Source organism: Jaculus jaculus, chromosome 9, assembly GCF_020740685.1.
Source record: "Jaculus jaculus isolate mJacJac1 chromosome 9, mJacJac1.mat.Y.cur, whole genome shotgun sequence".
NCBI classification, from domain to species: Eukaryota; Metazoa; Chordata; class Mammalia; order Rodentia; family Dipodidae; genus Jaculus; species Jaculus jaculus.
In genome coordinates, this window is record NC_059110.1 from 122101646 (window position 1) to 122128102 (window position 26457).

Genomic DNA, 26457 nt, shown 5'->3' on the forward strand with positions numbered 1-26457 from the left:
GGCCAGCAGGGACAGAGGCAGAGGTCAGGGTGATGCGAGGATGTGAGACAACACCAAGATGCCAACACACCTCAGGAGCCAGGAGAGGCCAGGACGGACCCTACCTCAGAGCCCTAGGAGTGCCCAGCCCTGTGACACCAAATCTCAGACTTCTAGCCTCCACAAACATGAGAAATAAATCTCTGCCACTTAAACCACCCACCTCACGGCCCTTGCTTGTGGCAACCATGGGAAACCCAATTCATCGTGTGCTGCCCATCTCCCCTGCCAGGAAAGGCCTGCACTGATGTGGCGCCAGGGTGGCCATGAGTATGCAGAGGATTCAGAGCTTAGCCTCTACGAGCACTTACCCCTGTCCCCTCTGTCCAATGACAGTGACCAATACGCCACATCACAGAGGAGGAAGGAACAGCACTTTGCATCCAAGAAAGGACATTGGGCCAACAGGCCCCCTCCATTGCACTGGGAAGGGCACCAGAGGCCTCCCAGCCCAGCAGGCACTTCCTTGCCACCGCCCTGGCCTGGTCCTCGCGCCTAATGCTCAGTTAACCCCTACAACCACAGGGACCCTGAGTGCATCAAGGTCTCAGGAAGAGCCTTTATCTTCATTCTCTAAATCTGCCAGGGTTGAGCGCCCCCCCCCCACCCCCAGACCCTATACTGTCCCTCCTATCCTGTCCTGGGGACTCCAAGGATGACTCAAAAGATCAAGATCAGCTGGGCGGGTGTGGCGGCGCACGCCTTTAATCCCAGCACTCGGGAGGCAGAGGTAGGACTGCTGTGAGTTCAAGGCTACCCTGAGACTACAGAGTGAATTCCAGGTCAGCCTGAGCCAGAGTGAGACCCTACCTCGAAAAAACAAAAAACAAACAAACAAAAAAAATCAAGATCCCATTCACCTTTTCCCAGACACACCGCCACAGAGACTGCACCCTTTGGGAAGCTGTTGGGAAATCCACAGCCTCAAACTTTGCCACCTCCTGACCTTGATGTTCCCTAGAAAACGTTGGCCTGTGGCCCCCACCTCAGCCCCACTGAATCAGGGCACAAAAAGTGGGGCCCGGGCACTGGTGTACGTCCAAGGCAATCAGGAGTCAGGGTGGGCTGGCGCCCCCACCCCTCAGCATAACGGTGATGCTGTGAGGCTTGTAGACCTGCAGGGGAATTCCCCCGGGGCAGGTGCTTTGCCTTGAGTTTAGACTCTCAGTTGATTTTCAATTGTGTCTGATGACAGGGTTAGAGTGTCTTCCCGAGGATGTCCCCCGAGGGCTGAGCTATTTACACGGGTCTGCCCTGCGTAAACAAGATGCTTGCTCACACTCACACCCCTCAGGGGACCAAGGTCTGGGCATCCAGGCACAGCGGAGCCTGCCTACTTTCCAAGCTGCCAGGTCAGAGATGGGGTGACCTCTTCCTGGGGCTCCCGCTGGGACTTGAGCAAAACAGAAGCCCGGCCAGCAGCGAAGCCTTGGGACAAAGAGGTTGCTTCCCTGCGAGGCACGGACAGGGGCGTGCCTGCTTAATTATACGTAGGCGTGGGCATGTGTGTGCAAGTACACTGTGCATGCCCGGGCACAGGCATGCATTTGCACATGTGTGCATCCACATGTGGGCACCTAGGTGTATGCATACAAGGGCAGAGGCTCTATGAACATGTGTGTGTGCATGTGGTAGGTGTGAGTACGCATGTAGGAGCCCACGTGTGCATACATATTGCATGCATGTGGATGGTGTGCACAGGGACAGGCATGTGTGTGCGTGCATGCAGCACACACGCAGGTAAATACACACGAGTAGCAAAGGCAATGGATGCAGGGGCAGTTTTCAATCTTGACACTTTCCACTCAAGCCTTCCAAGCCCAACAACTCCCATGACCACGACTTTGGCCCTGGGGTGGGCAAAGGCACCCACCCTGGCCTCAGGCTCAGCACCAGGACCCCAGGAGTGGCCATAGGAGCTCACAGTGCTCTGGGCAGAAAGGGATCAAGGCAGAAGCTGGGAGACAGGCAAGCCCCTGGCTTGGGCTCCAGGGCAGCGGAGTGAGGCTGCCTCCTCTCGAGACCTGTGCGCCCTCTGCTCCTCAGGATGGGCTGTAAGCCCGTGAAAGCTTGGTGAGGAGGAGGGTGTGGAAGTGGCCCTCCCATTCCTCAGGGAGTGAGAAATGAAAGTATTTCTCTCTGGCTGAGATCCTGCCTGGAACCAAGCTGAGCAGCTTGGTAAGTGTGACTCGATATGACCCAGAGGGGAGCAAGGTGTGGGCGACCCTGACGCTCCTTGCTTGCAAGAGCCTCTTGGTGACAAGGTCTGTGATAAGGGCTCTGGACACTTCATGATTCATTCCATTGCATCCTCACCAGACTGTCACTTACTTCTCTGCATGAGGCAGATCTGGCCTGTAGTCCCTGACCTGCCTCCTCCTCCTCCTGTGCTACCTGACTTTGCAGGAGGAAGCCCCAGGTGAGGGGAAGATCATCTCTTCACTCACCACAAAAGTTGGTAATTGCCAGGTGCCTTTAATCCCAGCACTTAGGAGGCAGAGGTAGGAGGATCATTGTGAGTTTGAGGCTAGCCTGGGACTACAGAGTGAGTTCTAGGTCAGCCTGGGCTAGAGTGAGACCCTACCTCAGAAAACCAAAAAAGGACTGAAGAGATGCCTTACCCATTAAGGCACTTGCCTACGAAGCCTAATAACACAGGTTCAACTCCCCAGTACCCACAAAAGCTAGATGCGCATGGTGGTGCATGCATCTGGAGTGTGTTTGCAATGGCTAAAGGCCCTAACAAGCCATTCTTTCTCTCTCTCTCTCAAATAAATAAAAAAATATGTTTTTACAAAAAACAAAACAAACAAACAAACAAAAAAAAAACCCAGCTGGCAATCGCTACAGCTTCCTCCTCCACATCAACAAATTTCCTGAGCTCTCTGCCCAAACTCAAGGCAACCCTCCTGCCTCAACCTCCCAACGACTGGGATTACAGGCGTGAGCCACCAAGCTGAACTGAAGATTATTTTAGCAGATAACTCACATGTAACTTATATACACACCATGTAAAGAACTCCTCCAGCTCAGTAAGAAGATACTCCACGAGAAAGGCAGGCAAGCGACGTGAGGGGGGCTTACTCAAGCAGAAACCAGCACAAATAAACAGGACGCCTGACCCACTCGTGGTCAGGAAATGTGAGTTACAGGGTTCAGTTGGCCAGGCTGGCCTCCAACTTGCAATAGCCGAGGATAGCCCCGAGCTCTCAATCCTCCTGCCTCCACCTCTCAAGTGCTAAGATTAAAAGCATGCACCACTCCTGGACAACCATTTTAGACCTACATATAGACCACATCATTTGGACAATATAACTTCAACAGATACAGATATATATATATATGTGTTGCTACTTCCAGGAGCACTCCCTTGAGGAACCTGCACTAACTCTTTGGGTGTTGTGATGGTTTGATTGAAAAAAATGTCCCCGAGAGCCTCAATGTTTGGATATTTAATCCCCACCTGGTGGCACTGGTTGGGATGACATTGGAACCCTGAGGTGGTGGAGCCCTTTCTGGAGTTCGAAATGTGTCCCTGGGTGGGGGCAGGGCTTGAGGCGCTGGCGCCCAGCCCCCACTTGGTGATCTTACTTCTCCTTCCATGCTTTGGTGAAGACGTGACAGAGACTTCCTGCTCAGGTCCCCCACGCTGCCCGGGTCATGATGAACCTTCTCTCTAAAGCAGTAACCCCAAAACAAGCCCTTCCCTTAAACTGCTCCTACTAGGATATGTTTTTGTTTTGTTTTGTTTCCCCCAGCAGTGAGAAAGTAATGGACATAGGTATGGGCTGTGCTTTCCTTAAACCTCAGCGTGGGGCTGGGGAAAGGTGCTCGCTTGTAAAGCCGGACAGTCTGTTCCCCAGAACCCACGTAAAGCCAGATGCACAATGTGGCCGGAAGCCCTGATGTGCCCCTATTCATATTATCATTCATTCTCTCTTTCTCTTTCTCTCTCTCCTTGCAAATAATAGATACAAAATCTGGGGGGCTTTTCAAGGTGGGGTTGCACCCTAGCCCAGGCTGACCTGGAATTCACTGTGTAGTCTCAGGGTGGCCTTGAACTCGTGGCACTCTTCCTACCTCTGCCTCCCTAGGACTTGGATTACAGGCGTGAGCCACCACGCCTGGATAAATAAGATATTTTTTTTAACCCTCCACTTGGTTTCATCCTGCCTCATCCTAGAATTCCCTTCTGTGGGTTCAGAATTGGACTGCACCACGTGGCAGTTCCCAGAGGGCTTCCTGGGCTGGAAGCACAAAGCTGTAGGCTCCTGGTGACAGCTGGACATTGTGAGGCCACAGCTAGTGTGACAAGTGTGAACACACACAATGGCGGGACTGTGAACGGTGCAGTCACACTGTGAAACAACTTAGTATTGTGCTGTGAAGGTGGATCTTCACACACACGCCAGCAATTAGGCACCTAAATTCTATAGCCAAGGGGAATGGGATCAACCGAACAATATGTTTTTCAGATGTGTTCGATAGCAGGATTTGTCCCTGGACAATTGCAGTAAAACCTACTGAGTTCAGCACAAGAACCAGATCCAGTCAGCTCCCCAGCCTGGGGACAAATTGGTCAATTGACCTGAGACACTCCTAAGGGACATTCCAACTACCAGTACATGAGCATCCACTGCAGTTGTCACTGCTCAAAAAAAAATAAAGAATTTCTTTGAGACAGTTTTGCAGTGTACTCCGGATGACCTCAAACTCATGATCCTCCTGCCTCAACCACCTGAATGCTGGGATTCAAGACATGTACTCTCAGGCCTAACTCAAGTATTTATTTATTTATTTATTTATTTATTTATTTTTTTTTTTAATTTACTTATCAGAAACAGAGAGAAAAAGTAAGAATGGGCACACCAGGGCCTCTAGCCACTGCAAACAAACTCCAGACGCCTGCACAGCTATCTTATGTGGGACCTGGAGAATTGAACCTGGGTCCTTAGGCTTCACAGGCAAGCACCTTAGCCACTAAGCCATCTCTCCAACCCTATTTATTGGTATTTTTGAAGCAGAGTCTCACTCTAGCCTAAGCTGACCTGGCATTCACTTTGTAGCCCAGGCTAACCTAAAACTCATGGCAATCCTTCTGCCTCGGCCTCCCAAATACTGGGGTTAAAGGCATGCACAACCCCTTCCAGCCAAGCAAATTCTTTTTTGAAGCAAGCCCAACAGACTGGCCCTTTTATTTATTGGGAGGGGCGAGAATTGCACCAGGGCCTACCACCACTGCAATCAAACTCCAGAGGTGTGCAGCCCCTTGTGCACATGTGCAACTTGGGGCGCTTGCGTCACTTTGTGAGTCTGGTTTATGTGGGACCTGGAGAGTCGAACATGAGTCCTTAGGCTTCACAGCACCTTAGCCGCTAAGCCATCTCTCCAGCCCATCATTTTTTAAAATAGGGAAAAAAAACCATCTGAATACCAGTAATCCCACTGAAGACCCTCAGGAGAATTGGGGCAGGGGAGAGAGTGAGAGGGAGTCTGGTAGCTCTTTTAGGCAGTTAGGGTGACTGGGCCCCTGAAAGTAAAAATGCAGGAATGTCTTTAGCCCTATCTTTGCAGTCTCCACTCTTGCTGAAGATCAAAACAAGATCTGACTTCTTATCTCTTCCCTAGATGTGTTTTTCCACAAACAACCTGGACCCCCTCCTGGGAGGGAGGTCTCCCCTAGGATTTAAATCTAGCCCTAACATTGTGGTTGGTCAGAGTTCAGCCCCCAGAATTTAGGTGTCCGGGCTAGCCTCTTCCTAAAACAGCCCCTGGCCCAAACCAATCAGTTGTCCCTCAGGTGAACTGAGCTGCTGAAAGGTGAGGCCCACTGTTCTCTTGAGCCGCCTGACCACTTGGGAACCTCCAACTGTGGGTGAGTTTCCTCTCAGCTTGGCCCAGGCCCAGCTGGGCTAAGTAAGCAGGGGGGACTCCCTAGCCCCTACTTTCCACATGGGCTCCCTCTCCACATGGCAGGAGTTCTTTACACTCTCTTTTCCATCCCTCCCATATTTTCTCCAGACCCACCACGTGGGCTCAATTGCCACGTGGGTATCTTTCTTTGGATCTGTCCTTCCTTCACGATACTTCCCTAAATACATATAATAATTTAATAATTATCCTTCTCAGCCTTATTTTATTCAATTCTTTGTTTAGAATTAGACATGAACCTAAGGTTTAGGGTTCAAGGACTTTCCTGAGCCCCTAGCATCTCATTACAAGCAGGGTCTATATGCTCAATCTCTGTATAAAAAAAAAAATCAATAAATTTAAAAAGTCTAAAGACACGTAGCAGAGTATTATGGAGCAGTGGAAATCAACGTAAGATGTAGCGACATGCAACAACATAGATGAGTCTTTGAAACATTGAGGAGCAAAAAAAGAAAACAAAGCCGGGCGTGGAGGTGCACGCCTTTAACCCCAGCATTCAGGAGGCAGAGGTAGGAGGATCACTGTGAGTTCGAGGCTAGCCTGAGACTACATAGTGAATTCCAGGTCAGTCTGGGCCAGAGTGAGACCCTACCTCAAAGAAAAAGAAAGAAAGAAAGAAAGAAAGAAAGAAAGAAAGAAAGAAAGAAAGAAAGAAAGAAAGAAAGAAAGAAAGAAAGAAAGACAAGCCTTAGAAACTATGTACAACATATTCTTATAAGCTTCAAGCAAGCCAAAACTAAATACAGTTAATCCACATTTTGTCTGTGGACACACAAAAGTATGGATAAAACTAACTAATTTGGGCTTTTTTTTTTCAAGGTAGGGTCTTACTCTAGCCTAGGCTGACCTGTAATTCACTATGTAGTCTCAGGGTGGCCTTGAACTTGTGGCAATCCAACTACCTTGGCCTCTTGAGTGCTGGGATTTCAGGTGTGTGCCACCACACCTGGTTTAAAACTATTTTTTTTTTAAACACAACACAAAGTTTAAGTTACAAGTTTCCTGTGGGGGAGGGAGAGAGAGGGTTAAGAAGAGTCCAGCTAGACACAAGTCCTTGGTAATTAAAGTTTTAAAGTGGATTGTCATGTCATGTGAGGCCATTGCATTCGTGTCCATAGCTTGTGCATTAGCATATATTAATTTGTACTTTCATATGTGCTGAATGACACACAATAAATATAAATTAAAGGAAGGGGCTGGGGAGGTTGCTCAATGGTTAAAGGTACTCTCTGGTAAAGTCTGCCCACCTAGGGTTCAATTCTCCAGTCACCCATGTAAAGCCAGACAGGTTGTAGTGGCAAGAGATCCTGGCATGTACACGCACACGCACACGCACACACGCACACACACACACGCACAGACTTGCATGTAAATTAATAAATACTACAGGAAGAAAATTCTGGTACATTTTTGTATCTTATACATGAATGGTAAAAAATGAATCCAAACTCTCTCTTACACACACACACACACACACACACACACACACACACACAGAGTTGACCCCTTGGCATCTGACACACTCAAACCTTTCAGCCTCTCTCTCCATGGCCCATAGAGGCAGAAAGACCCTGGTGAGCCCAGCACTGAGGGAACAGTCAGCACCAACTTAACCCCCCCCCCACTCTACACAGGCGTCACACTGGTCCCCAGTCCCAGCCCACGAAAGGCCCACGAAGGAGTTTAGCTCAGGAAGAGATGCCCATCCCCCCAGGAAGGCATGGAGGGGACCTCATCTGCATGAAGTGGCTCCATCCCAACATCAGCTCCGGCTGGAGGTTAGGAGCCTAGGGAATGGTGCCGTGTGAGCACGTTTTCATGCAGCCCAGACACGAACAGGTGTCAGTGTGGAAGAGGGAGCAAGAAGCATATGGAGGGCTGGAGAGATGGCCCAGTGGTTAAAGGTGCTTGCTTGCAAAGCCTAATGACCGGGGTTCAATTCCCTAGTAACCTCGTAAAGCCAGATGCACAAAGTGGTGCATGTGTCTGGAGTTTATTTGCAGTGGCGAGAGGTCCTGGTGTGCCCATTCTCCTCTCTGTTTGTCTCAAATAAATAGAAAAAGAAAAAAGGCGTGACTTTAATCCCAGCATTCAGGAGGCAAAGGTAGTAGGATCACCATGAGTTCAAGGCCACCCTGACACTCCAGGGCTAGAGTGAAACCCTACCTCGAAAAAAAAAAGAAAGAAAGAAAGAAGAAGAAACCTATGTATGGAGCAGGTGGAAGAGGGAACCAAGAAAAGCTGACATCTTATAGAACACGGGCAGTGATGGGTCTGTGGTGTGCGCCCTGCAGGCGGGGCAGCACTGAGCAGCCTTCACCTCCCCTCACCAGCACGGCACAGGTGGCTCGTGGGACACTCACCTCTGCAGCTCCTTCAGGGAGACTGTAACCCGCAGGCTGTGGCCCAGCACGTAGAGAGCAGCCAGGATGTCGGCCCACTGCACCATCTCCCCCAGAGGCCCGCCCTTCAGCACCCGCGGGCTGAACACGTCTCCGGACTCCTCTGTCAGGAAGCCAATGTGGACGAGGATCTGGGTCACCAGGACACAAGGGGTCAGTGGAGGGCAGCAAGGCTCAGCCTGCCCACCCCCAGCCCACCCCAGGGCACCAGCCAGGAGAGTTGCCACGGCCAACAGAACCTGCAGGCTGGGCCCCGGTGACTGCATTCAGGTGCTGGGTATTGTGGTCATGGGTGAATGCCTCCCAAAACTTACGTCACAGACGAAAGAGGTGAGCAATGGCACACACAGACAAGACAGAGTTCATGAAATGACAAGGACTCTGAAAGAAATAAATGGAAGTGACAGTCATGCAATTCTCTATTACATGGATGATGGGTTGGTGTGTGGCTGGATGGACAGAAAAATGGATAAATAGAATACAGATGGACGGGTGGATTAGGAACAAATAGATGGACAGATAGATGATGAATGGATGGACAGATGGATGAGTGGATTATGGACAGATGGCGGATGACGGATGGGGTGGATACATGGATGGACAGATGAATAGATGGATGGATGCAGAAAGAATGGATGGACAATGACTGGGAGGATGGACAGAGGGTGGCTAGACATATTGATGAATGTATGCTGGGTGGATAGAAAGCTGGAAGACAGTTGAATGGATGATAGACAGATGGATGAAGGGATGTTTAGATGGATGGATGGATGGATGGATAGGCCAACAAATTTCCCTCAGTCAGTTATTCTAAGACTTCCAGAAAAAAAAGCTGCAACTTTTCTGTCTGGCCAGATCAAATTATCCAGAGGAGACAGGCTCTTTAAGGCTTGTCATTCTATCCCAGCCTTGGAAAGGGACAGGGCGTCCACCTGGAGCTATCCGCACGTATCTTGCTTCCCCGCCCCACGTCCTCCAGCTGGCTCAAAAGCAAAGACATCAAAGACCTGCCCTGTGTCTACTTCGCACCCCATGCCCACTTGGGAGCCACGAGCCGTGGGCTCCATTTTCTGAGAGGATCACGTACCTGCTTCTGGTCCCTGGGGATGCTCCCAAGCTTCTGTGTCAGGCGCTGGGCAGCTGTGGCCCACTGAGCTGTGAGCCGCTTCGTGCGCTTCTTCATGAAGATCAAAGACTCCTTCCCGCTGCCCATCAGCTCCAGGAGGTGGGACAGATTGCTCCGAAACACTGCCTGGAGACAGCCAGAGCTCAGCGCCCACCACCCCCTCCAGCCCCATCCCTCTCTCTCCCAGGACAGGCAGACACCCCGCTGCAAGGCAGAGCCTACTCCAGTGGGCCTCCCCCTCCCCAGGGGCTCGCCAGCCCCCAAGGGCAAGGGGCTCTATTCTCATACCCCACACTGGCCCTCCAGTACAGCCCTGATGACTGTCTGCCCTGTGCCCTGCCCAGGAGCTAGGCGGCTCCACACCGCTGGGGACTGGAATCCTTTCCGTACCAGTCACCTTATGCCCTGTTAACTCTCCAAACCTGTAATTCTTCATTTGTCAAAGGTAACTACATAAGGATGGCGGGCAGATGTAAGTACAAATAAAGCGCCGGGCCCTCAGTGCATGACGACTGTGATTACTGTTATTCTAGTCCATTAAGAGGGGACCTCCACGGCCCCCCGCCTGTCCTCCCCGCACCCCGCACACACAGAAGGCCTTGCTCCGCAGGATGTCACAGAAGGTGAGCCAGGCACCCTCAGCTAGCAGAACTGGTGGCCCTGTCCCACCAGGCTGAAGTCCCTCCATTGTCCCCGAGGTTGCCCAGCCTCCAGGTCCTACCTGGACTTTGGGGAGGGACTTGGGGGCCTTCCGGGCAGCCGTCTGGTTCCTCCAGGGCAGAGGAGGGCAGAACCACTCGACCTCGCTGAGGTAGATGAGGAAGGAGCACTCCGTGCCGTCCACCCCGAAGAAGGCATAGCAGGGGTCAGAGGTCCAACGGGCACGCATCCACTGTGGAGAGGGCCAGGCAAGGGTAGGAGGCCGGCATCCCACCCTACCCCAGCCTGCAGGCTCCCCCTGCAGCAGGCATGTCCCCCAGGACCCCAAGATCTCCCAGGACAGGTAAGGCCCTGACCTAACGATGTAGCAGAGAAAAGCATCTAAGCCAGTTCTGAGGACCAGCGAAGGAAATGAGGGTCACCTCCCAGATCGCACAGAGGAGGAGCCAGGAGGTCAGGCCAGGTAAGGACACACAGAGATCAAGAACTAGGACAAGGAGCCAGAATGGATTTTCTGCTCCACGTCACCTTGTCACCCTGGGTAGAGGCCACGGTCATGGGGCAGCCTCTAAGGGGGCTAGGGTTAGTGCCAGGTCTCTGTGTGACTCTAAAAGAAGCAAACCACAGCCCGCCCCTTTCCCGGGTTCAGAACGAGTGAGGAGCTGTGGGTTCGCTCCCTGTAACCAGAAGTGGCTGGAGGTGAGCAAGAGGTACCCTCAATCCAGCCACCCGTGAGCTGGGCCAGGAGGAAGAGGGGCACGATCCAGGCCAGTCCTTGTCAGAGCATGTCAGGATGGTGCTACCGGAAGTGATGTGCATATAGCATTTAGTCATAAAAAAGCAAGACAGCTCCTGAAGGTGACATGGCCAAGATGGGGAGTTTTGGGTAGGTGGGCCACCAGCAGAGGGCCTGGCAGAAAAACCATTTCTCTGGAGTCAGCCTTAGTCAGTTGGTACTGGACCAAGGCGGGGGGCCTGAGCTGAGCCCTGAGGCCTGGCCAGCAGAAGATCCAGCCTGGAGAGGAACCTGCCGCCTGCATCCGCACCCCGGCCTGCTTCAGTCCCAGGCCTTACCTCTACCTTCCCTGAGCAGTCAGGGAACTTGGGGTCACTGGGTGCCTCACACTGGTCCCGGCGGCCTTCAGACACTGCAAGAAGAGGCTCAGCTTACTGAAGGGACTGGGGCGCCAGAGCAGCTGGCATAGGGGTAAACGAGAGAGCAAGGCGCGGTGGTGCAAAGTGAGGTAGTGGCAGCCCCCCATGTTCCGCAGCTGAGGGTTCTCCCACATCAGGGGCCTGAGGTTGGAGTTGCCTTCCTCTGCACCCCAGCCTCTTCCTGGCTCAGAAGCACTTCAGGTGACAGAAACAGGTACAGACCAGGATGGACAGACCACAGGCTCCTAACCAAACACACCTCTGCTTTTCCCGAGAAGGGCACACAGGCCTGCAGCCTCCAGCTGCTCCCCACATCCAAGAGAATGGGGGGAGCCTTCCCCAGATGGCCCTGTTGTTGGAACTCTAGGGGCCATCCCTCCCCACAAGTTCTATACACATCCTCAGGAGGGTTAGGGTGGGATGAGCCCAGTGCCCCTACTGAGAACCTGAGGTGGGACCCAAAGGGCCAGGAGTCAGTCAGACCTCCGCAAGGCTCCACCCTCTCCAGCACAGCGTTGGCCTCCCGGGGTCAGGGTAGGAGTGGCATCCCTCCGGGCACATGCACGTACCCTTGCTGTGCAGTAGCAGGCTGTGACGAAGGATCTGGTCTACCTTCACAGCAATGTCGGACACGTTCTGGGCGATGGCCTGGATCCGCTCCATGAGGCCGGCCCCAGGGGTGAACCTGGAAGGGGAGGAGCCAGAGGTAAACCATAGAAAGGCCTGTGTGGGCTTCCCAGGACCTCAGCCTGTAGCAGCGAGCAAGAAAGCCATTCGGGGACTGGAGAGAGATGGCTTAGAGGTTAAGGTGCTTGTCTGCAAAGCCAAAGGACCCAGGTTCGATTTCCCAGGGCCCATGTAAGCCAGATGCACAAGGTGGTGCATCCGTCTGCAGTTTGTTTACAGCAGCTGGATGCCCTGGTGCTCGCTCGCTCTCTCTCTCTCTCTTTCTCTCTTCCTCTCTCTCAAATAAATAAATAAAAACAAAATATTAAGAAAAAAAGAAAGCCATTTGGGGGCTGGAGAGATTGCTCAGCAGTTATAAGGGCACTTGTTTAAAAGCCTACATCCTAGTATTGATGTAAAGCCAGAGGCACAAAGTGGTGCACACATCTGGAGTTTCTCTCTCTCTCTCCCACCCCCATTCTCTCAAAGAAATAAATTATTTTTTATTTTGATTTATTTATTAGAGATAGAATGGGCACACCAGAGCCTCTAGCACTGCAAATGAACTCCAGATACATGTGCCACCATGTGCATCTGGCTTACATGGGTACTGGGGAATCAAACCTGGGTCCTTAGGCTTCACAGGCAAGCGCCTTAACTGCTAAACCACCTATCCAGCCCAATAAATATTTTTTTTAAGCCACTTAGGGGTTGGAGAGATGGCTCAGCAGATAAGGTGCTTCACCTGTAGGGACTAACAACCTAGGTTCGAGTCCCCAGAGCCCATGTAAAGCCAGATGCACAAAGTGGCAAACGCATCTAGAGTTCAATTGCAGTGGATGGAGTCCCTGGCACACTCATTTTCTCTGTCTGTCTCTCTTCTCTTCTCTTCTCTTCTCTTCTCTCTTTCTCTCTCTCTCTCTCTCTCTCTCTCTCCTTGCAAATAAATTTAATAACTAAATAAAATAAAAAAGGCACTCGAGTGAAGATGAGCTTTTCCTCCATTCAATGCACACCTTGGACACCCCAGGAAAGTCCACAATGCTGAGGCTGGGCCCTTCTGCAGAATGTTGTGCATGTCCACAGGCCATGGAAGGGCTGAAGGATGCAAAGGAACTCCCCAGCTGAGTCTGAAAGGACCAGGTCAGCAGCCCCCGGCCAGAGGCCTTTTCCCAGGCACAGCCAACTGCATGAGTCCGTCTGTCTCTTTCTTTCATCATACCAAATTAAATTCCACTCACTGCAACCTCGCCAATAAATTAACATTGGCTCCCTAAGGATGACTCTTTCCCTGGACGTTTTTTGGAGGCTCCTGTAGCCAAGGCTGACTTTGAACTTACTACATAGCCAAAGATGACCCTGAACTTCTGGTCCTCCTGCTTCCATCTCTCAGTTGCTGGGAGCATAGCTATGAGCTACCACGTATGACTTGTGAGGTGCTGAGGATGAACCCTAGGGCATGGTGCATGCTAGGCAAACACTCTCCCAGCTGAGCCACGCCCCAGCCTCTTCCCTGGGTCATGCATGGGCTATTGCCATGGATGCCAAGCCCTGCACCTCTCCCCAACTCGAGGAGGTTGCTTTATCTCTGGAGAAGTTATTTCCTTGTTGATTACCGGTCAGTGCTCAGGGAATTTTAGTGGACATTACTGCGGCGTTTACCTCTTTGCAAAGGCTGCAATTGAGATCAATCCCTCTCAGCTGGCATACTCTCCGGTGCTAGCAGAGCCCTGGGCCATCTCCAGCCACTAGCTTGCTTCCAAGACATTAATTCCCCTTCCTTTGATCCTCACCTCATCACCCACTGGCTTTGCAATGTCTCACCCTCCCCCTTCAAGTGCTACTTGTCCCCTGTCAGGCACTGGGTTTTCAGTCACACAAGTAAAGGGGTGCCTATGAAGGGTGCTTCCAACCCGGGCTCTGTTTGGATATGTAAACTCCACCTGTTGTGGGCTGAGGGCCCTGCCCATCAGAAAAGGCACAGGGTGACCCTTAGTGGCTACCTGCCCCTATTCCGTCACATCCCTCCTTCCCCTACCTGAGATCAGCGGCTCCATTCCCAGAGGGCAACAGGGCACTGGGCAGGCACTGCCCTCCCTGCCAGGAGACAAGGCCAGAAGGGCACTCCTCCGAGACAGGAACAGTGAGCTGTCTGAAGAGGTGCCAGGATGCCTCCAGGGCTGCCAGGTCAGTCTGCTCATCTACAAAGCCACCAAGGCAGCCCAAGAGTGGGGAAGGGCCTGGCAGCTGGCCCAACCCCAGAACCACAGACCTCAAATCACAAACAACCCCGGCTCCATTGCCCTTCCACACCCCAGCACTCCCACGCTGCAGGATGTGGGTGAGGAGCTGGCCCGAGGACTGAGCGCTGTCCCCAAGTCCTCAGAGGCAGGATAGTTTTCATTTTCAGAGTCTTACTGGAAACCGTGAGGCTGCACTGGCGAGATGGCTCAGTGGTTGAAGGCACTTGCTTGCAAAGCCTGCAGGCACAGGTTCAATTCCCTAGTACCTACATAAAGCCAGATGCACAACATGGTGCATGTGTCTAGAGTTCATTTGCAGTGGCAAGAGGCCCTGGTGCACCCAGTCTCTCTGCCTCTCTCATAAATAAATAATTGTTTTTCAAAGAAAACAATGGAGGCTGGAAAGATCACTCTGAGGATAAAGGTGCTTGCTTGCAAGCCTGAAGGCCCAGTTTCAATTCCTCTGTGCCCACGTAAAGCCAGATGCACAGGGTGGCACATGTGTCTGTAGTCCGTGTTTGCAGTGTGGGAGGCCATGAAGCACCCATGCCTTCTCTCTCTCTCTCTCAAATAAATAAAGAAATCGATTAAAAAGAAAAAAAAGGGGGCTGGAGAGATGGCTTAGCGGTTAAGCGCTTGCCTGTGAAGCCTAAGGACCCCGGTTCGCGGCTCGGTTCCCCAGGTCCCACATTAGCCAGATGCACAAGGGGCTCACGCATCTGGAGTTCGTTTGCAGAGGCTGGAAACCCTGGGGCGCCCATTCGCTCTCTCTCCCTCTATCTGTCTTTCTCTCTGTGTCTGTCGCTCTCAAATAAATAAATAAAAATACTTAAAAAAGGGCTGGAGAGATGGCTTAGCGGTTAAGCACTCGCCTGTGAAGCCTAAGGACCCCGGTTCGAGGCTCGGTTCCCCAGGTCCCACGTTAGCCAGATGCACAAGGGGGTGCACGCGTCTGGAGTTCGTTTGCAGAGGCTGGAAGCCCTGGCGCGCCCATTCTCTCTCTCTCCCTCTACCTGTCTTTCTCTCTGTGTCTGTCACTCTCAAATAAATAAATTAATTAATTAAAAAAAAATACTTAAAAAAAAAAGAAAGAAACTATGAAGGCGGGAATCTGAGGACCCACAAGCAAAGCCAGGCTCCCTGGCACAGCTGTGAGACCTTGCCCAAGTTGTAGAACGTTCCTGAACCAGGTGTCACCCCCGTACAATCAGAAGAGTTAAGGGAATGTGAGGATCCAGGATGAGGCTGAATGTCAAGACCTCAGTATACAGTAAGGGCTTAGTAAATGTTGACTGTTTTGTTGTTTGTTACTTTGTTTGGTTTGGTTTTTGCAGAACTGGGGATTGAACCTATGGCCTTGCACATGCCGGGCTTGCACCCTCACCAAGTTCCATCCCCAGCCTGGCATGATATGCCTGTTCTCTCTACCTAATCATACACTCCGTTCCCAAGGGGAAACATCACAGGTCTAGCCTCAGAGCAAAGCATTTTTGGAGGATTCAGCAATTTTCCTACAATAAGCATTTTTGCATAAAACATATCGCTAGCATGGGCTTTAAATAGTGCAGATGGCATCTGTCAGATTTAACAAGTTCAACTTGTTCAAAACAGATCTACTTGGCGTCACTAGTGTTACACTGGACTTAGCATCCACGCAGCACTTTCTATTTTAAAGTGATCTATGATTAGGCTCCGCACCCTGCTAAGTTCCACCACAAAGGACAGTAAACTTAAATTCTCCAGAGAGCCCAGCAGACCTGTGACCTATGACCTGTCTGTAGGGAAGAAAAAAAGGGACGGATGAAGGAGAAAGAGAGCCAGGGCCATGGTGCCTCCACGTGGAACCAAGACCGACTTCACAGGAGGAGACAGCACCAGGGATCCCGATGCTTTGAGGCTCATAAAAATGGTTGCATTTCAGAGCTGGGAAGATGGCTCCATGCTTGCTTGCAAAGCCTGCGGGCCAGGGTTCAATTCCCCAGCAACACATGTAAAGCTGGATGCCAAGTGGCCCATGCAGCTGAGAACCAACGTGCTTACAGCAATGGGAGAATCGAAAGCTCTGGGCCAGGCAGCCCTCTGCAGTCTGGTAGGGGCCGTCCTCTGACTTCCTTATGCATATGCATAAATTAAATAAAAAACTAAAATTTTAATATTTTATTTATTCATCTGCAAGCAGAGAAAGACAGAGACAGAGAGAGAATGGGCGCGCCAGAGCCTTCAGCCACTGTAAACGAACTCCAGACGCGTGCTGTACCTTGTGCATCTGTCTGTCTTATGTGGGTCCTGGGGAATTGAACCTGGGTTCTTTGGCTTTGCAGGCAAATGCCTTAACTGCTAAGCCATCTCTCCAGCCCAATAAATAAATAAAAATTTAAGTGCTTGTGCTTCAGGCTAGGGAGACAGTTCAGCAGTTAAAGGCCCTTGCTTGCAAAGCCTGCCAGCCAGAGTTCAGTTCCCCAGTACCTACATAAAGCCAGATGTAAAAGGGGAAGCATTTATCTGGAGTTTGTTTGCAGCAACAAGAGGCCCTGGTATGCCCTCTCCCCTCCTCACCCTCTCTCTCTCTCTCTCCAATTGCAAACAAATAAATAATTTGGTAGTTAAAATTAGGCATGGTGGCACAAACAGGATGAAGGCAGGAAGATGACTGCAAGCTTGAGGCTAGCCTGGGCTACACAGCAAGACATCTCAAAACAGTAAGAATAAAAATAGGGAGCTGGGGAGATGGCTAAGTGAATAAGGGACACCGCAGTTCTGGGGTTGTCCTGGCTTTTGGCCCCACAGCTTGTGTGGGCAAAGCAAGCCTGGCTCAGACCTCTGCAGCTTTGTGGTCAGGAGCTCTGTCTGGGCCCAGGTCCCTCGTCTGAGACAGAGGCCTGGACAGGTTCTTTACCCTTGGGCTGTTTGAAGATGGCAGTTCACCAAAGTCCTCAGAGGGTGACTGTGACCACTACCATTTGTGTGTGTGTGTGCGTGTGTGTGTGTGTGCGCGCGCGCACATACGTGGAAGTCAGAGGACAACCTCGGGGGATTGGTTTCACCTTGTTTGAGAAGGGTCTCTCATTCTGACTGACACACAAGCTTCAGGATCCCCGTGGCTCCACCCCCCTCATTGCCACATGGGTGTTGGAATTACAGGCTTGCATGCTACCCGCCTCCCGCCTTTACGTGGGTTCTGGGGTTCGGAACTCTGGCCAACGGGCTGGTGGAGCAAGTGCCTTGAACCACTGAGCCACCTTCCCAGCTCACCACTGTCATTTATAGTCATCATTCACCGTTGTCTTTATGGCTCCCTCGGCCAGCTTTGAAGCAAAGTGCTTCAAATCCAGAAGGTGGTCCTGCAGGCTCAGGCTGCCCCGCACACCTGCACGTGGACCTGGCTGGGAAAGGCCCGACACCCACGGACCTCTCTCGCCCGGCGACTGCCCCTGGCCCAAGCCAACGGCTCTTCAATGGGGATGGGTGTAGTGAGAGGGGAGCACAGATTCCCAGACGGACAGGTGTACCCAAGCCTGCTGCAGAACCCTCCTGGAGGCCCTGCAACCTTGAGACCCAAGGCCTGGCCTCCAAGACTTGCTGGCTAACCCTTTAGTTTATAGTGTGGCAGTGGGAACCGGGCCCCGGCCGAGAAAGGGACTTGGCCGAGGCCACACAGTGAGCTGAGGGCACAGGAGGAAAGATTCAGGCACCAGCAGCCTGGGCAGCCCTCACTGCTTCCCTTTCTGTTTACCAAGGAGCCTGTTACACCTTCCTCACCCCAAGGCCAAGGACACAGCCAGGGCCCTGCAGCCACTACCTCCTACCAGGCCATCCGCTCCTGTCCCCAGCTCCCTTCAGGCTTACACCCCTGAGAGCCCCCCACCGAGGTTCAAACCCTCATTCTAGCTCCAAGGTCATCACCAATTCCCAGCCTGTCCCCTTGTCCCACAGCCATAGGCAGGACGCTTGGGAAAGGTTTAATTGGCTTTCTGTCCAAGATTTACGGGAGTTACATTGGATTAACAAGGGCCATTGATTTCCATGCAGCTGGGCAACGTGCTCGCTGGGAGTTAGATTAGATTATTATGAAACAGAACGCTTTCTTTTTAAAACACAGAGACCCATGGTCATGGGTGCCACGCACACACACAGACACACACACAGACACACACATGATACAGGTGCATTTTTCATTTAACATTAAGACCCCAGCATTTAGAGCTGGGCTTGGTGGTATGTGCTGTAATCCAAGCCCTAGGGAGGTAGAGGCAGGAGGGTCAGGAGTCCAAGGTCATCCTCAACTACATAATAAGTTTAAGTCCAGACTGGGCTACATGAGACCCTACTCAAAAAAAAAAAAAAAAAGACCGTAGCATTTTCTTTCCTTAAGCTTCATCAGCCCACTGAGTGGGTGTCCACCTGTTTAACCAGCTCCTCACCAACAGACATTGCCAGTCACCGTGGCCCAAGCTCTTGGACCTTATCGATAAAGCACAATGACCAATGTGCCCATACAATTCTCCAAATGATGGGCTGGGGAGATGGCTCAGTGGTTAAAGGTGCTTATTTGCAAAGCCTGCCAACCAAGTTCAATTCCCCAGCACCCCGGTAAAGCTGGATGCAAGGTGGTGCCTGCATCTGTCATTCCAATGTGCCCACAGTGGAAGGTGGAGCCAGGAGATTGCAAAGCTCACGGGCCAGCTAGACTGGCATTTGCAGTGGCAAGACGCCCTGTCTCAAAGAAGGTAGGAAAACAGACACCTTAAGTTGTCTTCTGACCTGCACATGCATCGTGGCACATACACATGCGTATGCGCATGCACACACACACACACACACACACACAGAGTTCTTGAGAGTTTGTTTGGAGGTTCTAGCAGGGGAGCATAGCTACTCGCATACACTTGACTGAAGACCGCTCCTCCTCTATTCGGGGAAGGTCGTCCGCTGTGATCGAGCTCGCAGCTTCGGGAGGGACGCCCATGGAGAGGTGAGGGAGGAAGGGGACACCCACCTCGCCAGCCAGATCAACCCTGGCGATCAACGGAGTGACAGATGTCGCAGCCAAATCGTCCTCCCACCCGAGACAGTTCTTTTAAAGTCTCCAAAGGTAAGATTCCCTTCCTAAGATGAATTCTCAGAGTGAAAGCCCTGGCCCCAGGGTGTCAGCACCCACTGAGGTGTGGGGCAGCCTCTCTGGAGCTGAGCTCCTCAACTGAACCTGGCCATCGTTTATTCCCACCCCGCCATTCCCTCACAGAACAGTAAACTGAGAGCCAACTTGCCTGGATAGTGTTGGCCAGGAACTGAAATCACTTTCATCTCTCCCCCAGTTTCAACTCACACTCCGTACTTACCAGAGGAGTATCCAAGAAGGCCATCCCCTCCCTCTCTTCCCCTCCCTCGTTTCCCTGTTTTAATAAGTGTTTACTGAGTAGGTAAAGGCGCCACTCAGCTTCCTGGGAGTGGGAATACCAAAGGGGACAAAGCCCCTGTCTGCATGTGGCAAGAGCTCCAGCCAGGATACCAGATGATAAGCAGGAACTAATGAAAGCTCAATGTGTGAGACCATGATAAAGGCAGAGGAATGAAGGGAAGGGGGAAACGGGGTGCATTTGAAATAGGATCCAGTCAGCAAAGGCCTCGCTGGGTGTCATTTGAACAAAACCCGGAAGAGGAAAGAAAAAAACATGGTTCTTACATTCAAGGAAAGAATGTTCCAGACACAGAAGCAGCCAGAGCAAAGGCCCTGCGGCCAGTGGGAGACGGCTGTCCCTGCTGCAGGAACGACGGGAAGGGCCAGCGGGGCCACCAGAAGGAATGAGGCTCTTACTTGAGGGAGGTGGAGTTGCAGGCAGGGAAGGGGAGAAGGGCCTGACCTACGTGGTGGCAGTTGTGATTGGGATGAACAAGGGGTGAGGAAGGGGACGTGAGCAAAGGTGGCACCCTACACAGGTGTTCCGCCATGGGAGAGAAGCGGCTGATGGAGTGGACACCAAGGTGAGAGAGAGACAGGCGGAAGAGGCCTGCCAGACATGGGAAGGAAGCGGCCTGACTGCGCTGAGATAAGTCGCATCCAAGAGATCCTGTGTCGGAGTCCTTCTAGAACCTCTAGGTGACAGGCCGGGAGACAGTCAGATAGGACCAAGTCGACAGCCCTGGCCGGAGATGTGAAGTGGGGAGCCTGGAGTCATCAGGAGTCAGTTTGGCACAACCTCTGTCCTCACTCGCCAGGTCCTCAGCAGAAGAACACAGCCAGATAGATAGCCTCTCTCCTCACCCGCCTCTGCCCTGCGGCAGCCACGTCTGGGCCCGTGGGTGGACCTGCACATTCCTCCTCTCTGAGACACTGCCCAGCCTAGTCACGCAGGGCTCCCCGCGTGGGAACTCTGCAACTCTTGTTTTCCCTCCTGTCTGGAGTTTGCTGACCCCTTCGCTCTGGGAAAGAGACCTGTGTCCTTTGGAGTATCTGACACCAGGGCCAGGTGGCCCCTCCTACTGAGTCATCTCTAGCAGAGCCTGAGGGCTACTTGCACAGGTGAACAACTGGATGGGCCCCAGGTGTGCCTCACCCAACAACCCTGGGACCAGGCCTGCACGGGGTATAGGGGCTGCTGTAATTACTCCCCAGTGCAGCTCCTGTGAACCCTCCCCCATCCCAAGCCTCTACCCAGACTCTGCCCATGGGTGGGGGGGAGAGAGGGGCATTCAGTAAACACAGATTCACTTGAACACAGCCAGCCACCAACCCTGAAGCTTTTGCCACTGCAAGAAGCTTATGAAAAACTCAAAGCTCATGACTATTTGGCCGTAGAATGCATAATAGGATGTTGTTTGCTGCGAATCTGCCTCCCTAATTATGTTTTCCTTGGCTAAAATAGCAAATTTGCTTTCCCCAAGGACATACCAGCCACAGTGGAAGGCGGTAGCCCAGAAGCTTCCAGAAGGGCAAGAGGGGAACAGCAGAGAGTCTCCTTCCTAAGCCCCAGATAATTCCTTCCAAGGTGGGGGGATCTGCGGGCAGAGGGGTCGAGCTGCCTGGCCAGCAGGGGGAGCTCATCACGGACGGGAAGCCGCCTGGTGTGCACGCGCACACAGCTGCTGGCAAACCCTGGCACATCCCCACCTCTCTCCCTAGTCCTGAAGCCACATTGTTTTCTGCAATTTATGTCTCTGCCTGTGGGGTTTGATGGGCTCCGCTGGTCATGATGGATGTCTGCTATTTCCTGGGATGGAACTTGGAGGTGACGGCAAGAGCTCCCCCACTGCCGTCTCCCTCCTTCCCAGGGAGCAAATGAAGGGCAGGGCAGGCGAGGGAGGGTAGACCAGGGCGGTGAGAAGCTCGAGTCTGAGAAGAGCGGCCTGAGCTGGCCCCTCAGCCCTCAACAGTGCAGCCCTGGCAGGACAGGCAACGGGCTGACGGGGTGCCAGCGTCACCCTGGCAAACGTACCCGCTGGGCCACAAGCATGGCTGGCAGCAGGCAGGAGAATGGGGAGACCAGGGGACCAGGCTGGATGGGAGGGAGGAGGATGGAGCCACTGGGAAGGAAAGGCAGGGGCTGGGTCTGCGGGGACACCAAGGGTGACCAGAGAGGAGAAAGCATGGTCTCATACTGGAAGCCCAAGGAGCCTGACACCTTAGCCTAATCTTCCTCCCTCTCCAGCCAGCCCATCTGTCCCCTCTCTTGCCAGTGAAGAATCCATTTTTACACAGACATCAAAGTGATATCTTTTTTGGGAAAAAAAAATATATTTTTAGGGTTGGAGAGATGCTCAGCGCTTAAGGTACTTACCTGCAAAGCCAAAGCACTCAGGTTCGATTTCCCAGTATCCATGTAAAGCCAGATGCATAAGGTGGCACATGTGTCTGGAGTTCATTTGTAGTGGCTAGAGGACATGGCGTGCCCATTCTCTCTGTCTGCCTCTCTCTCTCTCTCTCTCTCTCAAATAAATAAATAAATAAAAATTTAAAAAAAAACATTTACTTATTTTCAAGCAGAGAGAGAGTGAGAGAAAGAAAGAGAGAGAATGGGTATACTAGGGCATCTAGCCACTGCAAATGACCCATAGTTATATAGTTACATGGGCCACTTCATACATCTGGCTTTATGTGGGGAATTGAACCCAGGTCACTAACTCTCTCTGTGTCTTTCTCTCTCTCTCAAATAAATAAAGAAAAAAAAATTTAATGCTGCCGGGCATGGTGCCATACGCCTTTAAAAATCCCTAGAGATAGGAGAATTGCTGTGAGTTCGAGGTCACCCTGAGACTACATAGTGACTTCCAGGTCAGCTTGTGCTAGAGCGAGACCCTACCTCGAAAAACCAAAAAAGAAGGGTTCCTCTTTTTCCACATCCCCGCCAACATTTATGATCATTTGTTTTCGTGATGGTGGCCAATCTGACAGGAGTGAGATGGAATCTCAATGTAGTTTTAATCTGCATTTCTCTGATGACTAGTGACATAGAACATTGTTTAGATGCTTATATGCCATTCGTATTTCTTCCTTTGAGAATGCTCTATTTAGCTCCATAGCCCATTTTTTGATTGGCTTGTTTGATTCCTTATTATTTAATTTTTTGAGTTCTTTGTATATCCTAGATATTAATCCTCTATCAGATATATAGCTGGCAAAGATTTTTTCCCATTCTGTAGGTTGCGTCTTTGCTTTTTTCACTGTGTCCTTTGCAGTGCAAAATCTTTGTAATTTCATGAGGTCCCAGTGATTAATCTGTGGTTTTATTGCCTGAGCAATTGAGGTTGTATTCAGAAAGTCTTTGCCAAGACCAATATGTTGAAGGGTTTCCCCTACTTTTTCCTCTAGCAGTTTCAGAATTTCAGGTCTGATGTTAAGGTCTTTAATCCATTTGGACTTAATGCTTGTGCATGGAGAAAGAGAAGAATCTATTTTCATCCTTCTGCAGATATATATTCAGTTTTCCCAACACCATTTGCTGAAGAGGCTGTCTTTTCTCCAATGAGTATTTTTGGCATTTTAATCAAATATCAGGTGGCTATAGCTACCTGGACTTACATCTGGGTCCTCTATTCTGTTCCACTGATCTACATGTCTGTTTTTGTGTCAGTACCATGCTGTTTTTGTTACTGTGGCTCTGTAGTATAGGTTAAAATCAGGTATGGTGATGCCACCAGCCTCATTTTTGTTGCTCAGTATTATTTTAGATATTCAAGGTTTTTTGTGATTCCAAATGAATTTTTGGATTTTTTTTTATTTCCATGAAGAATGCCTTTGGAATTTTGATAGGGATTGCATTAAATGTGTAGATTGCTTTAGGAAAGATTGCCATTTTCACAATACTGATTCTTCCAATCCAGGAACAAGGGATGCTGGTGGGAATGCAATCTGGTCTAGCCATCATGGAAATCAGTGTGGAGGTTCCTAAAACAGCTAAAGATTGATCTACCATATGACCCAGCTATAGCACTCCTAGGCATATATCCAAAGGACTCATCTCATTTCCTTAGAAGTACATGCTCAACCATGTTTATTGCTGCTCAATTTATAATAGCTGGGAAATGGAACCAGCCTAGATGTCCCTCAACTGATGAGTGGATAATGAAGATGTTGCACATTTATACAATGGAGTTCTACTCAGCGGTAAAAGAAAAATGAAGTTATGAAATTTGCAGAAAAATGGATGGACCTGGAAAGGATTATAATAAGTGAGGTAACCCAGGCCCAGAAAGCCAAGCACCACATGTTCTCTCTCATATGTGGATCCTAGCTACAGATGATTGGGCTTCTGCGTGAGAAGGAAAATACTTAGTAGCAGAGGCCAGTAAGTTAAAAAAGAGATATAAAGGGAAGAGAAAGGAAGGGAGGAGGGTGCTTAATAGGTTGATATTGTATATATGTAAGTACAATGATTGTGATGGGGAGGTAATATGATGGAGAATGGAATTTCAAGGGGGAAAGTGTCGGGGGGGAGGGAGGGAATTACCATGGGATTTTTTTTATAATCATGGAAAATGTTAATAAAAATTTAAAAATTAAAAAAAAAAGAAAATTCAAGGTCATCTTTGGCTACCAAGTGAGTTTGAGGCCAATCTAGGCTGTACAAGAGACTGTCTCTAAAAGCAAACACAAAAGACAGTGTGCAAACAGGATAAAATGTCACCGGTCATTAAATCTGGGAGGCAGGATCCCGTATTCCGAGGTATAGTAGACATGTACAGCGTGGTTTGCATTTGTAATGCTTTCTCTGAGTGGGCCCTGGGAGATGGCTCAGTGGTTAAAGGCACTTGCTTGCAAAGCCTTCTGACCCTGGTTCAATCCCCCGACCACCCATATAAAGCCAGACAGGCATTTGATTACAGCAGCAGGAGACCCTAATGCACCCATACAAATAAATAGAACATAAATACATACAAAGTTTTATCTAAGTCAGACAGAGGGCCTCGGCTGAGCTCCCAGCATCCAAGATCACACACACACACACACACACACACACTGGGCCCACCCTCTGCCGCCGCTCACCGGTCTGCAGCGACGTGCCTGTCACCAGAGGCATGGCGGGACTCGCTGCTGTTCTGTAGTCTGGCCAGAGTGTCCAAACGCTTCAAGACCAGCTCCAGCAGGTCACTCATCTTGCGGAGGACACCACGAGACTCAGGGCCACCCAGCACTGTGGACAGAGTGTGGGCACAGTCAGGGATGGCCCAGCAGCCTGTAGGTTTCAGTCAAGGGTTACCATCCTACCCCTCACCCCGCACAGCAGGACCTCCCTCTGTGTGTCCGTGTTGCCCTTGGAGAAGACCATGGGGTTGTGGGGGGGCTACTGAGGAGCCTCTGCTGCCTCTCTGTTCTTGGGTCTGCAGGCTATAAGAAAGCTGAGGGCATACTCTCCGAGTGCCCTGGGCAGCAAGGGTCGATAAGACCAGGAAAGGCTCCAATGGGACAAGAACCCCGAAACGCAACACCAACTCAGGACAGAACTTCCCACTCGGGTAAGCGTGACCAGTACCTGCCAGCCTCTAAACCAGGCGGGTGCCTTTCTGACTCTCAGGCCCTGTCCACATTTGCGGATCAGAGCTCTGGGCCTGGGACACTGTGTTTGCTCCTTATGTGAGTCTGATGCAGGTGGGGAGCCTCTGTTCTCAGGGTCCACGACCTACTGGTCCCTGCCCCCACTCCTCCCCAGAGTCTTGGCCCCGACCCTTCCTTTCCCATCCCACATCTCCAGACCACTCTGTAGAAAACCATGCTGGCCCTTGTCCTGGCTCTCACACCCCTCCAGGGCTGAGTGGTCACTCCCCTCCTGGTCCCCAGCCTGGGCTGAGGAGACCTCCTGAAGCATAAATTCAATGAAAACAAGGCACAGCCACCAAGAGCCCCTAACTGGCCTGGGGGCCTCAGCAACATGCTCCGGTTCCTAATCCCTCTTGCATACCCCATGTGAGACCATCCTCACCTTTCCTTTGTAATTCCTTCAGAAGGTTCTAGACAATTCAGCAAGTTCCACATGGTCCACAAGGTGCTGTGCTCCAGGCACTAAAGTCTGGACAGCTCAGCCCCACCCTCTGCCTATCTCCCACTCTTTCCCATGCCAGCCCAAGCTTCCTTAGCTCGTCCTCGATGCCTGCGTTCATCATTCTGGGAGCACCAGATCACAGACCCCACACCCGCTCCAGCCCAAGTCTGCAGAACAGCCCAGGGGTCCGTGGGGCCCCAGAGCATCAGCACAGAGGTCTCGAATGGGCGGAGTCAGAAAGCCCTGACTCCAGAGCCAAGGGAGCAAGTAAGTCACTTCTACCTCTGGCCTCCGCTTCCCCTTGAGTGAAATGGGGGTGGGGGAGCCAGGCTGGAGTCATTGAGCTCTGAGGTTCGATTGCCTTGACCCCTGTAGGTCTGTGTAACCCCCTTACTGCTACTAGATAAAGGAGGAAGGGAGATGAAAAAAGGGGGAAGAAAAGAAGAAACAAAAGAGAGGAAAGAGCCGGGCATGGTACGCCTTTAATCCCAGCAGAGATAGGAGGATCGCTGTGAGTTCAAGGTCAGCTTGAGACTACAGAATGAATTCCAGGTCAGCCTGGGCTAGAGTGAGACCCTACCTTGGAAAACCAAAAGAAAGAGAAAGGGAAAAGAAGAGAAAGGAAAGAGAGGAATGGAGAAGGGAGAAAGGAAAGAAGAAAGGAGAAGGGGAAAAGGAAAGCTCCCATACAGGCTGGCAGGGGACCCTCTGAGGCAGTTTCACTTTGTTTTGCTGAACCTTGGGTGGGCCAGAGCAGAGCC

General features: G+C 51.3%; 1 protein-coding gene across 3 annotated transcripts in view; it reads right to left on the reverse strand.

The window, feature by feature from the left end:
- The window catches only part of Mgat5b (alpha-1,6-mannosylglycoprotein 6-beta-N-acetylglucosaminyltransferase B), an 82784-nt gene that overhangs the window by 44909 nt on the left and 11418 nt on the right, over positions 1-26457 (reverse strand). For 2 of the 3 annotated variants that reach the window (XM_004655223.2, XM_045158765.1), the window contains 6 exons: positions 24703-24850; positions 11883-11998; positions 11233-11306; positions 10220-10390; positions 9460-9624; positions 8334-8503 (listed from right to left, as the gene is read on the reverse strand). In XM_004655223.2, the coding sequence (XP_004655280.2) occupies positions 8334-8503; positions 9460-9624; positions 10220-10390; positions 11233-11306; positions 11883-11998; positions 24703-24850 (844 nt within the window). The remainder of the gene's footprint in view (positions 1-8333; positions 8504-9459; positions 9625-10219; positions 10391-11232; positions 11307-11882; positions 11999-24702; positions 24851-26457) is intronic. The other variant, XM_045158764.1, reaches the window with a different exon arrangement.